Source organism: Ictalurus furcatus, chromosome 27, assembly GCF_023375685.1.
Source record: "Ictalurus furcatus strain D&B chromosome 27, Billie_1.0, whole genome shotgun sequence".
Classification (NCBI taxonomy): Eukaryota; Metazoa; Chordata; class Actinopteri; order Siluriformes; family Ictaluridae; genus Ictalurus; species Ictalurus furcatus.
In genome coordinates, this window is record NC_071281.1 from 16,366,090 (window position 1) to 16,382,907 (window position 16,818).

Here is a 16,818-nt window from a genome sequence, read left to right on the forward strand (position 1 = left end):
AAATGTTAAAGAATGAAAACGAAAAAAATATAGTATTTTTTTTTGTTTTTTTTTTTAAATAAGAGGGCATAATTCGTGTAGCTCTGTGTGCACGTCATGCTTACATTAAGTTATTGGTGTACTGATGATAAAAATTCGATGCAAATTAGATCTGAAAATGGGCGGTTCCGTGAGTTTTTCCGTGAGAATTTGCTTCGTGCATTCGAACCCGTTGAGCGTTCAGAGAACTTCGATGTCCTACACATAACCGTTTTCCCCCCTCACATAGTTCGCTGTAAAACCATAAAAATGATTCAGACTCAAACTATTCATCATCATAAACTATGCTTTAATCATGTAAAGTATCAAACAAAAAAAAATTCACACCAAACCTTTTCAGTCAGAGCGCTACGGTATTGTATATATAAAAAACAAAAATAATCCATACATTGTCTTGGGAGAGTAAACAATCAATATACTTAAAAGAAACTTTTTTTACGCTTGAATAGCGATATCATCAATTCAGTGTAATCAATTCTACACAAGAGCATGAAGATAAATGTATTTCTATAATGTTTAGTGTCTGATGTTTGCTTCTTTAGTTTAGGAGATACCATCCTAATGCAGTTAATGAGAAGTAAAAGAATAAATTCTGCAAATATATGCACAGATCTTCAGATATTTACTACAAACTGAATGCTTCAGCTACGAAATCTAAAAAAAACAAACAAAAAACAACGCTGTGAATATGGATGATCCTTTCTATTTGACATAAAAGTTCATAGTGAAATTATATTACTACCTTTTTAACTCTCTTTCCTCAAATGAGGATATGAAGTGAAAATGAAACCCCTCCATGGCGTGCTGTTTCAGGAAAACAATCAGCTGAATTACCGTTTCCACCCCGACGGTGTTTATTCGGTTACGACAGCGATCTGGCGGCGACTATACGTTTTATTTCTCGGACATCATCACGCCAGCCGTTTTTTTATCCATTTATAGTTACGGATAACACCTGAGAGAACTCAGCAGCGCTGTAGTATAAATCAGATTAATGATGTGTGAAGCAGATACACAAAGATGTGGTCATGTATTTATGGAAAGGATTTTGAAAAGTAAAGAAGCAACACCAGACACTAAGCATGCGCATTACCTGAAGGTTAAGGAAAGGACATTTGATATATTTTGCAAAACTCTTTCATATTTCATCTTGAAACGTTGAATGGGACTGCTGAAAATAAAAAGGTCCTACCTTACTCAGATATATAAAATCATATAGGATATCTTTCGGCTTATGTTTTCTTACATAGTCACCGTTAACGCTTCCATAACCTCAGACATAACCACTCATAAGGCTCTTTTTATACTCATAACAGAACGGGTTTCTGTTCACTCTTACACATTATCCTCAGGTATTCCCATCAGCTCTGGTATTTTAATTCCCACTCTTGTGACTTTATCAAGCACTCAAACACCTTTATATATACCTTAATATTTATATTTATTAACGAGAGACGCTTTTTTCAGACGAATATTCGGGTTTGTCCTTCAAGACCCAATCAGGAACGTCCAAACCGGAAACCGGCGTCCGATTTTTTTTTACACAGTACACGTTTGCACTCGACGTATTTCCGGAAATAAAACTGTATGTAATTTCGTTGTTTTTTTTTTTTTTTTTTACTTTCTAGATACACACCGTATTAGGCTTTAAAAGTAAACGGCAAAAAAAAAAAAAATTAAATAAATAAAAAAATCTATCAGATCTGTGGACGCGGAGACATGATGTTAAAAACGAAGAAAGAAATTTCACTCGTGTTATCATATTACGCTTACATTTATTCACTTAGAAGACGCTTTTTTTATCCAAAGCGACTAATAATTGAGAAAAATACAAGCAAAAAAAAAATTATATAGTAATTAAAAGCAAAAAAATTAAATAAATAAAACCTCGGACTATTTAATTGAATTTGTCGATTCCCTTCATTTCTTTGACGATAATTAATCTACCCGAGTGACCAAAGTAAGGGAGGGATATAATACCGGAAATATCTCTACGCCGAAAGTAAACAGGTGATTACACTGACGCTGATACAGAACACCCTGAGTAATATTTTATCTCTTGGACTAGGGTATTATTTAATACACTAACCATATTTTTGAAAATGAACCGCCACTCAAATCTAGAATAAAGAGTGCACGTGCTGGTGTTCTCAGTAATTACAGTCACACGGAAAAAAAAACAAAACAACAAAAAAAAAACTGGCCTGCCAGTTCCACAGCTTCCTGATTAGAGCTTTAAACGCCAAAACCTGACATTCAATTTAAGTCTGTCGTGCCTGATTCCGGCGTCCTATTTCTTCCGCAGCGACTCCAGGTAACCGATGAACCGTCGCAGGTTCACCTTGATGTTGTCCAGGACGCACAGCTGATCCGGGCTGTACTTCCCTCTGCCTTCCTTCCGGATCTGTCCCGCAAAACGACAGTGAATGATTAGTGCACCTTAGTACATCTAAACCCCGGGTCTTGTAAGATTGCTACTCGTCACGCCGTACGAGATCCCGATCAAATCTGTTATAGAATCCAGCCGAGACGATCAGATTCAATGACGCGATTAGATAAAATAAGTACGGTGACGGCTCAATCAGCTCCCTAGGTGTAAAATTTGTCGACGGAGTCGTCCGAGAGTCCGTCCGGCGTTTTTCTTTTTTGAGTTTCAGAAAACGTGACGTCATTTCCAGTAAGGGAACGTAGTGAGCATCGGATGCTCCCTGGTTTTTGCGGTGCATTATGGGATTTTTTTTTTTTTTTTTTAGGGAGCGAACGCTCCAGTGCGCCGGAAGGATTTCGGGATCGAGACGGCCCTTAAAATGCCCGCCTCCCTGATCGGCGCGCTGACTACTGAACTAGGGAGCTGATCGGGACGCACCCGGAGTGTACGTCTGCTCGAGCCGTTAATCAGCGTGATCCGCGAACAAACTGAGCTCGAGGCTGTTTTTCCGTCCGTTACTGTGTTCTGGTTGCGCTTCACCATCGCCGCTAACGTATTTGGAGCTGGGGTTCTGCGTCATCCCATCCGTCGTATTTCTAACACGGCCAGAACGTTGTCGTCGGCCATGTTTGGTCGCGATGACAATAAATCGCCTGTCTGTCACGTTATCTCTAAGATCTCAAAGACGTTCATTATATGATGTTTTGGACAGCGAAATACAAATCATACAGGATAAACCCAGCGTAAGAGTGTGTGTGTGTGTGTGTATACCTTGGCAGTGAATGCAGGCTGCAGGGATTTGAGAGCAGCGAGCAGGTTGATGTTTTGCGCCGCTCGCTCCGCCTCCTCGCCGTCCGCAAAAACGTCGAACAGAGCGTCCAGCGCCTCTCCGCACGCCACCAGATTCAGGTCTTTAGAAGCTACGCTCAGCAGTGCGTTTCCGATCAGCTAGACAAGTTAACGAGAAAACTAATCATAAAGCTTTACTACTGATTATAGATTAAAGTCACAATAAACGGACATGTTTACCTGCAGGGTCTCAGCAGATCCCTTGTCTTTAGCCAGCGTGCTTCCTGTGATGCCCAGGATGGCCAGAGCGTTCACCCTCACACTCAACACATCACACTGCACTGCTACTTCACACACGCTCATCAACTGCTGAGGGCTCATACACTGCGCGCACACACACACACACAGCTCTTAATACATTCCATCCATTGTAGCGATAACTACATCAACAACGGGGGAAATAAAAGGTACTTAAAAATATTGGAGCACTGTCGAGTTATTCTAGTGAGACAGCCAATGGATGCTGGTCAGAACGGGAGGGAGGGAATATCATCCATGCACAGCTCTATTGAGATCCTGAGATCGAAACTCACAACTTTCTGATTGCTAAGTCGGAATCTTAACAATATAATAAATATAACCATAAAAAAAAATGGAGAGGAATGAAATGCAGACAGAGTTTAGGCGTCGTACGCGAGCCGGGGATTCCAGGGCTGGGAATTAACTCTCGGTGAGAGATATCACTTCAGGCGCGGTGAAGGCGTGACCACGACTCGGCAGCAACGTCAGCGGCATTGTTCACATTCCCGCCTGCGTACGTCTCGTGTACGTCTAGAAGATTTAACGTGATATCCACTAGCTGGCACTTCAGAGCAGAAACATCAGGTCAGCTTTCCACGTTTCGACCTTACGTTTAATACGTCTCACGGATTTGTCCGTTCGTTTCTCTTTATCACTCGCTGTCTTTAATCTTCAATCCAAAACTAGGACCTCACATTCAAACCTGTTTACTAATCCAGATCGTAATCGAGTGTTAATCGAGTGTCTAAAAGTGCGTATGATTTGAGACGCAGAAGACGCAGGGCCGCCATCTTGCCTTGTGTCGGTTTCTACTAGGGGTGGCGCATATGATCACGTGATGCATATCGCGATATACTCGTCAGCTCACAAACATCCAGCAATACAGTAGCGTTGCATTTCAATTATTTTTAATAATAATAATAATAATAATAATAGATTTATTATTAATAAACCAATGTATGATACATTTATTTATTTTTTATGAATTTTTTTGTTGTAAAAAAAAACAACAAACAAAAAAAAAAAACACAACAAAAAGATTGAACAAGGAAATTAAACCTTACTTATTACTTTTACAAAACAAACAAAAATCAAAACCAAAATAAATATTAAACTTATTCTCATCTCATCCACTGCTTCCAGTCAGGTTGTAATTATTTAAGTCGGGGGGGGGTTAACAAAATCTGAGAAAAGCATATTGTACATCAAAATAAAATAAATAATAATAATAAAAAAAAATATATATATATTTATAATTTCGAAGCTTGAGTACAAATGTTTAACGTCAGGTCAGCGTATAAAGTGTATTTGGAGTCAGTTTGTATATTCGTATATTATTTATACTTCATTTTTATAAAATGATATCACTATATCCGTGATATATACTGATATTAAATATGAAATGTTAGATATTAGACTCCCGCTTTCTACCAATTGCCAAAATCCAAATAAAAAATGAATAAATAAAAAATTCAATTGTATTTGCATAGCACTTTTAACAATGGACACGGTCACAAAAGCAGCTTGACAGAAATATATAAATCCTAAATATATATTTTAAACGATTATACTATATTATATTATTTAACGTCAGTGATTTATTTAAGGTGATTCATTTCATTTACTGGGTAAAAGAGATCCACTGATAAGAGTATATAAGAAGGATTTAATATATATGGAATACATGCGGTGTGTGTGTGTGTGTGTGTTTGTGTGTGTGTTCTGACCTGAGGGATATTTTTGGAGGCCATTATTTGGAGCAGCGAGCGCATGGCACTGGTTACGGCGTCCAAGAACTCCTCATCCTTCAAAACTTCTGCAACGTCAGATACACATCGTATATAACGTAAGGCATAAAACACTGCTTCACCAACGAGATTTAATACAGGAATGAATGAAACGTTGTCTTTCTATCCACTTTTAACGTCATGGAACAAGCGAGTTCCCGTTATCGCTTACGTTATAGCGGCTATAAACAGCCGTTCGTTCTTTCCCCCCCAATCTCTGTTTCCCCCTCTTTCTTGAAGTTAATGTAAAAAGCACTGACACTGGAGACTCCTTCCACAAAAGGTTACGTGTCAATCATCTCCCTTGAGAAAACTGCTAAATTACGTTTGTGTATTTAATGATCGGGTTTATTATCATGAGTTCGTTACTATAGAAACGATATCGTCTTGGAACGAGTGTGTTAATATAAACGTGCAATCTGAATTACAGCCTGCTGTTGAAGGAAAAATACACAACTCGTGCACAACTTTTTTTTTTTTTTTGGCGTCGTTAAATTCGAGAGAGAGAGAGAAAAGGAGATGATGCTAGTGAGGAAATGACTGTTTATGGTTGTTATGACGTGAGTGGGAGCAAGAACGTGTGTCGTGGACGTTCCACAACACGGAAATCTAACGTTAAACCGCTGAGAAGCACCATGTGATTTTCATTCATAAATGAAACACTGTATTTGGCGATAAATCGCGGCGGTACAAGCGGGATAACACGCGCCGGACTGTGCTGTTAGGGGAAAAACAATAATCCACTTCGGGGTGGTAATGTTTCGGGCCGTATCGGACCACCCCGGCATGTTAATTGAAAATGTATATTTCCATACAAGTGAGTTATTCCTTACTTAAATCTGATGAGAAGCTGAAGTGCAGAATGATGTCATCAAGACTGCTGATCCGTAACAGCGGTATAGAGAGACTGTACGTCTTGAACGTATATAGATCTTCTAAATGCAAATTCTGCCATTGTTTTGGAGCGCACTAGATAACCTTGAGGCTGATTTCACGGGGACTTTAATCATAATTTGAGTATTTATCAGGGTTGGAGTATAATGAAGCAAATATCGTCAACGAGGTCATCGTTGAGGTCGGTCTCTCTCATTATCTCAGGCGTCTCTCTCACCTGCCGAGCTAAAGATCAGAGACGAGAGGTGCTGAGCGACGGCCTGCAGTCCTGCAGCTCCACCCAAACTCTCCACGTCCATCACAGCCAGCATGTTATGGAGACACGTCAGAGCCCGACACTGCACCCGCTGCATTCTGGGAACGAACGCGGATGCGTTTTATTTAACGTTATTTGCTCAAAATCTGAGTACGTTAAAAACGCAACTTCACAGTGACATTTATTTTAAGCTATTATATATACACACACTACCGGTCAAAAGTTTGTGGACACTCGACTGAAACGTTTCCCGTGATCTTAAAAAGCTTTTGATCTGAAGGTGTGCGATTAAACGTGTGAAATCGGTGTCGTAGACAAAAATATAATCGCGCCGACGTGTTCGTTTCTTTCATTAGAAAACTGACGTTTTATTTACAAAAATCTCGTTTTAAACGGACGACTCGGAGGGAAATGTTCCGAAAAGCAGCCGATACGAGTCCGGCGTCGGTGTGAACTCCTTTAATACTGTTTAAAAAACATCTCAGGGAAATTCCTCAAGAAATCGGGTGAGAAAACGCCGAGAGTACACTTCTGGAAATTCTCGGCGAAAAGCGGGCCGACTTTGAAGATGCTAAAATACTCAATTATTTAGATTTATTTTGGATTTTTTTATCACGACATAATTCCCGTAGTTCCGTTTGTGTTACTCCAGATGTTTTGATGACTTTATTATTATTCTAAAATGTAGGGGGGGAAAAAAAAAAAAATAAAGAATGAGTGTGTGTAAACTTTTGACCGATAGTGTAAGACCCAAGTGTGCCTTAAAGGGAAGTTTACATTCAGGAATGCTTTAATTACGGTATAATTAACGAGGTGAATTTACTTCTTAACGAGGCACTTCCACGCTGGATCCCTGGCGCAAATCTCCACAGCGGCCTGGCTGGGAAACTCCGCTTTCTTCAAGACCTGAAATTAGGTGTGTGAGATGGAGGGATGAAATATAACCCAGTCAGATATCCTATTATATACGGCACTAATGAATTAAACCTTCCACTGTAAAAAAAAAATAAATAAAAATATAAAAAAATAAAAATTATATATATATATATATATATATATATATATATATATATATATATATATATATATATATATTTAAAAAATCACAATCGCTAGTTCTTCGTGGTAATATTCTGAGAGGAACTGATGTCTTTCGTTCCGTTGTTTAAAAAAAAAAATTTTTTATTTGCTCTTAGAGAAACAATTTAATAAATAAATTAAACGTCAATTTCATATACAGACCAGACTGAAAATATTTATTATAATTACACACACGGATGTAATATTAAAAAAAGAATGCAAGTCCATATATTAAGACAAAGAAGACTTGCTATTCAGTTAATAATTGTAAAAGTAATGGCACCCTATAAACATGCGGAAGGGATAACGTGTCTATGGTAGCTGATGCGCCGCGGTGGCTGAGCTGCATTACTGGACAATTCATCACCGTAAGGTAAGGAGGCGCTCTTGCACCGTTTAGTCGTCATTTTGTCGTCTTCGGGTCTAGATGAGCTCTTCGCCTCGTGTGGACATCCGTAGGCGTCACTAAAGGTAAATCGGCGGTATCTTTAACGTGTTTGGTAATTTACATCTTATCACGGTTTATCGATACGAATATGAGGAAGTTCGGCACTACTGATTATTATTATTATTTAATATTTAAAAAAAATAATCTTTCAGGGATTGTTAGTCTATTTTGGCATAAGAGTCTATACTGATTTTTAAGAGCAAGTCAGAATTTGTTTCCTGAAACGTCACCTAGTGTTCATAAACACACTGTTGAATCGGACAGTTATCCAGACTACGAGAAGACGGTTCGAGGGGTCGTTTCGGTCCGAGGACCTCCGTCGTTGCTAGGTAACCATCAGACCAATGACACTGAGAATTTAACAGGCTAGTCAGCCAGCATGCCTAATTCATATTGCTTTAACGAACCTACGTGGCGCTCTTAAATCATGAAACTAGCTAGCTAACTCTAGATAACAAATGAGCCCGTGATTGATCGTTTAAGACGTTTTATTCATTCTCCTTTGAAGATGGAACATGTAGTTCGGTGTAGTGTGTGTGTGCGTGTGTGTGTGTGTGTGTGTGTGTGTGTTTCACCTGCTGTGGTATGTTGTAGTTCAGCAGTGTTGTGTGTAACTCCGCAGAAAGGCAGAGAGGAGAGAAAAGGCTGGAGTTCCCGTCTGCCACACCGTCGGCACATATCTCACTCTCGTCACTGCTTGACATCTCTTCCCACTCGTCATCGGAGGGTTCTACACACACACACACACACACACACACACACACACACACACACACAACTTGACTTTTGTCACTCTGTGTCACACATTACTGCACACACATCACTAAACAGCCATGAGCAAGTTCCGTCCTCATACACGTCATCCGTCTGTCTCCTGTCTCTCTCGAACATACACACACGTAAACACACACACACAAACACACATACACACACACACGTACCATCTGAGCAACACATGTTGACAATGATCTCCTGTGACGTTTGCTGTGCTGTCAGTAGTGCTACAGCTTCCCTCAGCTCCGGTTTGTCTCTCTGCACACACACACACACACACACACACACACACACACACACACACACACACACAAATGTCACATCACTTAGCATGGACCTCCAAATGGCTGCCAATCGTTCAGATGAGACCTTCATTTTCTCACAGGCAGAAAAGCAGCTAAATCTTTTTCCATCTTTTTCCCGTTCCTCTTTCCTCTGTTCATCTTTCTCTCTCCCTCGTCCATCTCCTCTTCCTCCTGCACGCTGGCCCCGGCCTGCGGCTCCTCCAACCCCGCTGACTCCGGATCAGCCGTGCCGCCGCTGGCCTGGCGACTCGCCTCGCTCTGCCACAGGTCTGGGATCAGCGCTCCGGCGTCCAGACTGAGACAATGCGCCAGCGTCTTCACCACGGCAGAGACGGCCTCGGCCTGACGGGTGGAGGACAGACAGCTCTTCAGGTTCCACACGGTTCCTGAGAGGATGCAGGAAAAGACCGTCGATCTTAACGCACGCATGTTTCTCGAAATACACGACGACAAAAATCGACAAAGAATAAAAACGAGTCAGAAATGAACCAGGACCAGTCGGTTAGAAGCGAGAATGAATTAGGACACAGGCGAGGCGAGGCGAGGCGAGGCAGTGACTCTGGAGCCAGCCACTCTGATCTGTGTATCTACGCTAGTGCGCCATAGCTGGAGAATAATACCGTCACGCTCCTTACTCATCTTTTCGACTACGTGGGCATTATTTTTGGATACAATGTTTACTCCCTAGTAAGCTTTTCTCTGTGTACATTTCTACACTTGCGTCTCGAACGCTAGCTAACGCTAACCACTAGAACCAGCACAGCTGAGCTGCTGACATCTCAGCAGACTTTACCCCAGCGGAACCTCTCTATGACGCCGCTGCTGTGAGCACGTAATCCCAATGTGCAATTCTAAAATGGCTTGGTATTGCATCTAAGAAGGAATTAAAAATCATGAAATGATTGTAAGTTAATTTGTGTTTTGGAAACTTAAAACTTAACATATTGTGAAAAGCGAAAGAAAACTTAGTGGACTGACACAGCTTCGTTTTAGTGATTAAAACTGCTGCGTTTTTTTTTTGATAAAGTCTCGACTAAAACTAAAACAGTAACCAAACGACTAAAAACTAAAAGCAAATTAAACGAAGGCTAAAAGAAATCCAACTAAAATTCAAACGCCAATTAAACCAAAAGCGAGTTAAGCTAAAATAAAAAGCACATGAAAGTAAAAACGAGGAAAATTAAAGTTAAAACTTTACTGATTTAAGTTAAAACTAGACGAAAAAAAAGAAAATTCAACTAGAAAGTCAAAGGAATGAAACGCGGATTAAACTAAAAGCGAGTTGAACTAAAATGAAATGCAGATTAACGTTAAAAACTAAAAGCAAGTTCGACTAAGAACTAAAAGAGAATTTAACTGGAAGAGAGTTAAACTAAGACGAAAAGAAAATTCGACTAAAAACTAGAAGAAAACTCGACGAAAAACTAAATGCAAACTGAACGCTAAAACGCAATAAATGCAAAAAAACTAAATTAGCAATTTATTCTAAAACTGAATGCAGATTAAAACTTAATTTTACTAAAACTGTTCAGTGTAAACCTGCTGCGTTTTTTGTCAACTAAGTCTAGACGAAAAAAAAAAAAAAAGCCAAATGAAACTAAAATTTAATCCAGACTAAATTAAAACTAAATGTAGATTCAAATTACATGAAAACCAAAACACTCCTGAGTGTGTGAGCGTGTGTGAGTGTGTGTGAGTGTGTGTGAGTGCGTGTGAGTGCGTGTGAGTGCGTGTGAGTGTGTGTGAGTGCGTGTCGTACCTGCAGCCAGAGTGCGTAAGAGAACGTGTTCCATACTGGAGTGTGTGGAGAGCAACACGTTCTCTAAAGCGGTCAAAACGGCACCGTTTACACTTCCTGCCAGCTCGGCGTTATCCTCGGTCACTGTGTGCAAGCAGTGTGCTGTAAACACACACACACACACACACACACACACACACACACACAGATACCATATACAAATAAAGATGTGAGACTTGAGACGTATATACATGCGTCACTCTGTACTCTTCATACGTCCATGTAAGACAAAATACTACTGTTATAGTTACTGTTACCACGGCGATGCTGACTGACGTCCGAAAGCGTTTTATTCCTGAGAAATGACATTATAGTGATGCGCGGATTACAACGTTTCATTTCTTAGTTAACAACGACACCACATCGTAGTTTTTATCCTTTTACAGGTACATTTAAATGTACCTTCAGCTCTGACACTGGAGACTCATTCTAAAAAAAAAGAAAAAAAAATTCTTAAACAAATATTTAAGTCCTAACAGTAAACGTCGCCGTATCAACAATTACGCACGTCTTTAATGTTTTTACGTAGCGCGTCGAACACCAGCGGACCTGTCGCTATAGAAACCGCAGCGTATAAACCTGTGGTTTGCCTTGTAGTCAGAGCTGATGGTATAGAAAATTAACACCTTTGGACCAGTCGTATAAACAAAGTAAGTGTGCGTGTAAGAGTGTGAGTGTGTGTGTGTGTGTGTGTGTTACCTGCTGATAAAGCGAGCTGGATGTTGTGTGGATGTTTCTCAATGTACGGCAACAGAACATCCAGAAGTCTCGCTCCATTAAACACCGACACTGCTGTACTGCTGCTCTCACTACACACACACACACACACACACACACACACACACAACGCCTCAGTAAGATACTCTAAGAGAGACTGATTGTCTTCTATTTACTTTCTTTAGAGATTAGAATAAAAATCTAGAGCTGTATCAACATCATCTTCAGAATCATTTTAATAGTATGCAGTTTAAAAATAAATAAATAAATAAATAAATTCATGTTTACACCAGTAAAGAAAATGCAGGTTAGAGGAGTGTACCAGAGATTCCAGAGTAGATTCACAGCTTCATTCGCAACATCCTCGACTGTCGGTTTCTGGTCCTTCTTCACGGGACTGGAGCTCATCTGCACCCCCATACGGCACTGGTGCAAACACACAGAGTGTGTGTGTGTGTGTTAAATTAACTCAGATTAATCAAAAAAAAAAAAAACAAAACAAAACAGCAGGCAAATCCATGCTGTGATGAAAATGTGTGCTTTATAAACATCTCTCCGATGTGGCCATAAAGCATCACACACACACACACACGCTGTCTTAACATTTCTGATTAAGCTTCTGTGAGATTTTTTTTTTCTATAGAAATGTTATATATGTCCTAAACGTACACAAAGAGAACCCAATTAAACAAATGAGACAGAAATATTATACTTGCTCGTTTATTTCTTTATTAAGGAAGATGATCCAATACGACACATCTGTGCGTGGTATCTGATCTCAGTCAAACTCTGGTGCTGTTTTAGGTCATATATTACTAGATATATAGAAAATTCTAGAGGGTGTGCAAACTTTCAAGCACCACTGTAAGCGGAAAAGGCCGATCTGGATCACGCTAACGAGTCGGGGCTGAGCGATAAGACGGTATGATGGATATCGTGATAAATTACACCGCAGATATCGTGATATTATGACATTAAAATAAATAAATAAATGAATAAATAAATAAATAAATAAATAAAGCAAATACTCTGATTAGAAGCAGCTGATTTGAGATTACAATTTCGGACCAAACCCTTAAAACTGTACGATTAATTAATCTGTTGATTTATGATTATATTTAAATATAAATCTTATTTACAATTTATTCTTTTTTCCCCCTCCAGCCTTTTCCGTTTAAAGTCATTTATCTTCATCGATGATGCAGACATTAAAATTACAAACGCAGAAGAACCATTAAACCTGGAAAATATATTTTCATTTGTTATTTTTCAAATTTATATATATATATATATATATATATATATATATATATATATATATATATAAATGTTAAAATTACAACCTCTAATTAGAAGTAGCTCATTTGATATTTTATACCAAACCATTAAAATTGCAACGTTTATTTCAATTTATTACGATTATAATTGAACATTATTTTTTTTTTTACTTTCAATTCATTTATTTTCGAAGAGAACGTAGATGTAAGTGTTTTAAATACGACATTTTTACGGTTCATTTTAAGCAACACGACTGTATCGCTTGTGAGCAAACCTATATAATCGTGGAAAAGTACTGTGACGTGATATTTTCTGTCATTTGGCCCCGCCCTCATTTTTATGCAAACTGTATTAAAACACAAAAGACAAGAGTTTAGTGTTAAATATAAATGAAGATATTATTTCAATATTCAAGTTGTTATATTATCTACTGGAGGAGGAAACCAACTTTGGCCGGACAGTTTGAATAATTTATTGAAAGAAATGACGTTCTCCGATTTCAGTTGATATTAGGTATTTCACGTTGGTACTAATATACTAATAAAGAGTCACAGGCTCTTGATATACGAGTGATTAGATTATTTAGTCACTCACGTAGCCTGCTCTACATCTGATATAAATCTGTTCTATGTTTTATTTCTGTCTGTTTACAACAAGCCCACGTCTGTCTGTGATTTCCGAAGCTCTTTATGATTTTCCATTTCTCTTTACACACACTGGGAGCTCTCTCTCTCTCTCACCTCGTTCAGCAGAGCGGTGAGAGGAGTGAGGACGTCCTGCCTCACCATGTTCTCACACACCTCCGCTCCTCCACACGCACTCAGGTTCCTGTAACACACCAACGTTTCTTTACTCATTAACACCAGCCAGGAATGTGACACAGCAATTCCTATTATTATTATTGTAATTATTAAGGTAGAACATGGAGTGTGCGCATTTACGGGAGTTTTACAATGGCCACCAAGAGCTCTGTTTGATGAAGATGTAGACACAAGGGACATTTACTGTCTTTCTTGCTGTTTTATGAAAAAGCTGCTACATACAGTAGTTAATAAGAAAGTGTAGCAACTTTTCTAGTGCCTATGTGTTACATTTTTAAACAGATGAACGGCAGGTTTTATCCCAAACGATTGGTATTTAACGTAAATATATACTGTACATATACACACCGCCAGTCAAAAGTTTAGACGCACTCATTATTTATTTTTATCCCCACCCCCTGGAGTAACACAAATGGAACTATGGGAATTATGTCATGATGAAAAAAAAAAAAGAAATGTAAAGTTCCGAACCAAATGCGTAAGAATCAGGCGTCAAGTCTGAATAAGCCTGCTCCTGAGAACGTTGACGTTTGCAGAATTTTCAACAAGTCGACCCCAGCTCCGGAGAAATCCACGATCGTGTCAAATCGTCGACAATTCATTAGACTAACTCAGTGACGCGTGGAAAAGCGTGCTGTACCTGAGCGCTCCGGTTGCCGTCTCTCTGACCGCCAGGCTGCTGTCCAGAAGAAGCGGCGCTAACCTCCTCACTGCGTCTCGGTGCAGGAAGCCCGGGATCGTCTGACTCTGCTGAACCACTCGGGAAATACTCGCACACGCGTACTCGCGTATGTCTGCACTCGGACTCTGCAGCTGAGATACAGACGGAGACAGGAAGTCAGATATACAGGCAGGGATGGAGACACACACACACACACACACTCGCAGACTGTCATCACTGAATTAACGATGCTGTCAATAATTTTTTTCAAATATATAAGAATCTTGTAGTGTGAATTAATTTGAGTCGTTTTATTATACATAAAAAACCATACATTTATCCTGTTTTTATTTTCTTTCTTTCTGCCGCTGCTATTAACTTCATTATTATTTCGCTTTTTAATTTTTGACCACTTTTGGTTTCTTTATATTTCTCCCTGACACTGTAAAGCACTTTACGCAGCATTTTAAATGTATGAAAAGTGTTATTTAAATAAAGTTCATTAATATTACCATTATTATTATTATCATCATCATCATTTCTAAGAGTACAAAAAGTGTGAAATATCATTACTAATTCAAACATTTATTTATTTATAAATAAAAGACAACTTCACCTTTTGCTTTGACACCTATAGAAGACTAATCTACTCCCTGAAAGTTGTCTAAATGAACCTTGTTTACGTTTCAAGCCATAAATTAAAGTCTAAATTTAATAAAATTCCGCGAAAAAAAAAACCCCAAACTCGCCATGATCCCAGCCACTTTCCGACACGTCCCGCCCCCTGCGCTACAATTGGTTAACAACAGATCTTGATTGACCGACCGCTCGACTAGCTATATTACGAGCCAATCATTGCGTAGACGCGAGCTCCTACTAGCCAATCAGAACTCAGGAGGCTGGATTTGTCAGAATTCGGATAGGGAAAAGAAAAAAAAAATGTACACGGTTACTTTTTCAAGTAATTCTGCATGCGGAGACTCAACCACATCATCTTCATCTTCATCTTCAGCGGCGCGTTTCATAGCTTTCACCGGAGGTCCATCCGGTGCGAACTGCGCGCGCTTAAACCTCGCGTTCTTCGACTTTCCCATCGCGTTACGTTTATAAATAAATAAATAACTACAACACTACCGAACCGAGAGACTCTACAGTAAACGAGCACACACTGCCATGTGGAAGCTGAGCGCCGCTGCCGCAAATCAGCCGGAAAGCTTTACCAAAACTGTCGCGCGTTGTCGCAAAGTTTGTGTTCGGTACGTTTGGCGCCATCCAGTGGCTATGTTGTGGAATTTCTTTTTATTATGAGGAGCGTCGTTTAATGATAATTCAAAGGATGGAGGAGAATATTCAGAGCTCGTTAATCGATAATAAATCAGTAAATATATCAGTAAAAATATATTAGAATCGTATATACACGGTTTTAGTACACATAAGCTGTTTTAAATCTGTTTTTTTTACATTAAAATATATATATATATATATTTTTTTACACCTGATTAACTTTTCATGTGTTTTTCCTTCCCACATTTTTCATTAACTTTATTATTGTTCATATTTCATGTATAATTTTCTTTTCACACAGGATTTTCTTCCACACCTAGTTCGTTTATTGTAAAACAAATTGTGTTGGTTTTAATGGAAACTGTAATGGTCCCTGTGGGTCTCTACTGGTAATTTGTTGCCTACTGCTGGTGGCACGTTATGTCTAGTAGATACCATTAAGCACCTACGCCCTTAATACATCCTACTACATAATGAAAACCATTAGCTTTGGGGGTTCGATTCCCGCCGCTGCCCTGTGTGTGCAGAGTTTGCATGTTCTGCCTGTGCTGCGGGGGTTTCCTCCGGGTACTCCGGTTTCCTCCCCCAGTCCAAAGACATGCATGGTAGGCTGATTGGCGTGTCCAAAGCGTCCGTAGTGTATGAACGGGTGTGTGAATGTGTATGTGATTGTGCCCTGCGATGGATTGGCACCCCGCCTCGTGTCCCATGCCCCCCGGGATAGGCTCCAGGTTCCCCGTGCCCCAATAGGATAAGCGATATAGAAGATGGATGGATGAAAAAAAAAACATATCATGTGAAATATATGTGAATATTGATTACGTTCTGAAAGCTGTCATTAAGCACTGTGTGATTTTAATGATTTATACTGAAGAAGTAAAACGACAAATAATAAAAAGAAAAGCTTTCTGACAGAGAGAGAGAGAGAGAGAGAGAGAGAGAGAGAGTGCTCTCTTTAGCTGGACCATCTGATCCCTGACCCATTTCACTCCTCCTTCCTGGAGTGCAGAGATTTATTATTTATTCTCGGCTCCAGCACGTGCCGAACCTCTGCAACCGCCCTGGGAGAGAAACCGAGAGCCACAAACTTCACCACAAATATGCGTTTCAAAATCAGCTGCACGCCACACACAGTGCCAAGGACGCGCAGGGAGGCTGA

The 16,818-nt window shown here is 39.5% G+C and overlaps 1 protein-coding gene across 1 annotated transcript; it reads right to left on the reverse strand.

Moving 5' to 3' along the window:
- Positions 1-307: 307 nt before the first annotated feature.
- Positions 308-15,822, reverse strand: heatr3 (HEAT repeat containing 3). The gene is made up of 15 exons (XM_053616930.1): positions 15,329-15,822; positions 14,355-14,527; positions 13,634-13,721; positions 11,938-12,041; positions 11,598-11,707; positions 10,860-11,000; positions 9,179-9,486; positions 8,963-9,053; positions 8,597-8,751; positions 7,317-7,399; positions 6,455-6,591; positions 5,284-5,372; positions 3,497-3,640; positions 3,239-3,415; positions 308-2,443 (listed from the first exon to the last, which is right to left on the reverse strand). Exons 1-15 carry the CDS (start codon positions 15,467-15,469, stop codon positions 2,330-2,332), a joined length of 2,055 nt encoding a protein of 684 aa, XP_053472905.1. The 5' UTR covers positions 15,470-15,822; the 3' UTR covers positions 308-2,329.
- Between the last annotated feature and the right edge of the window lie 996 nt (positions 15,823-16,818).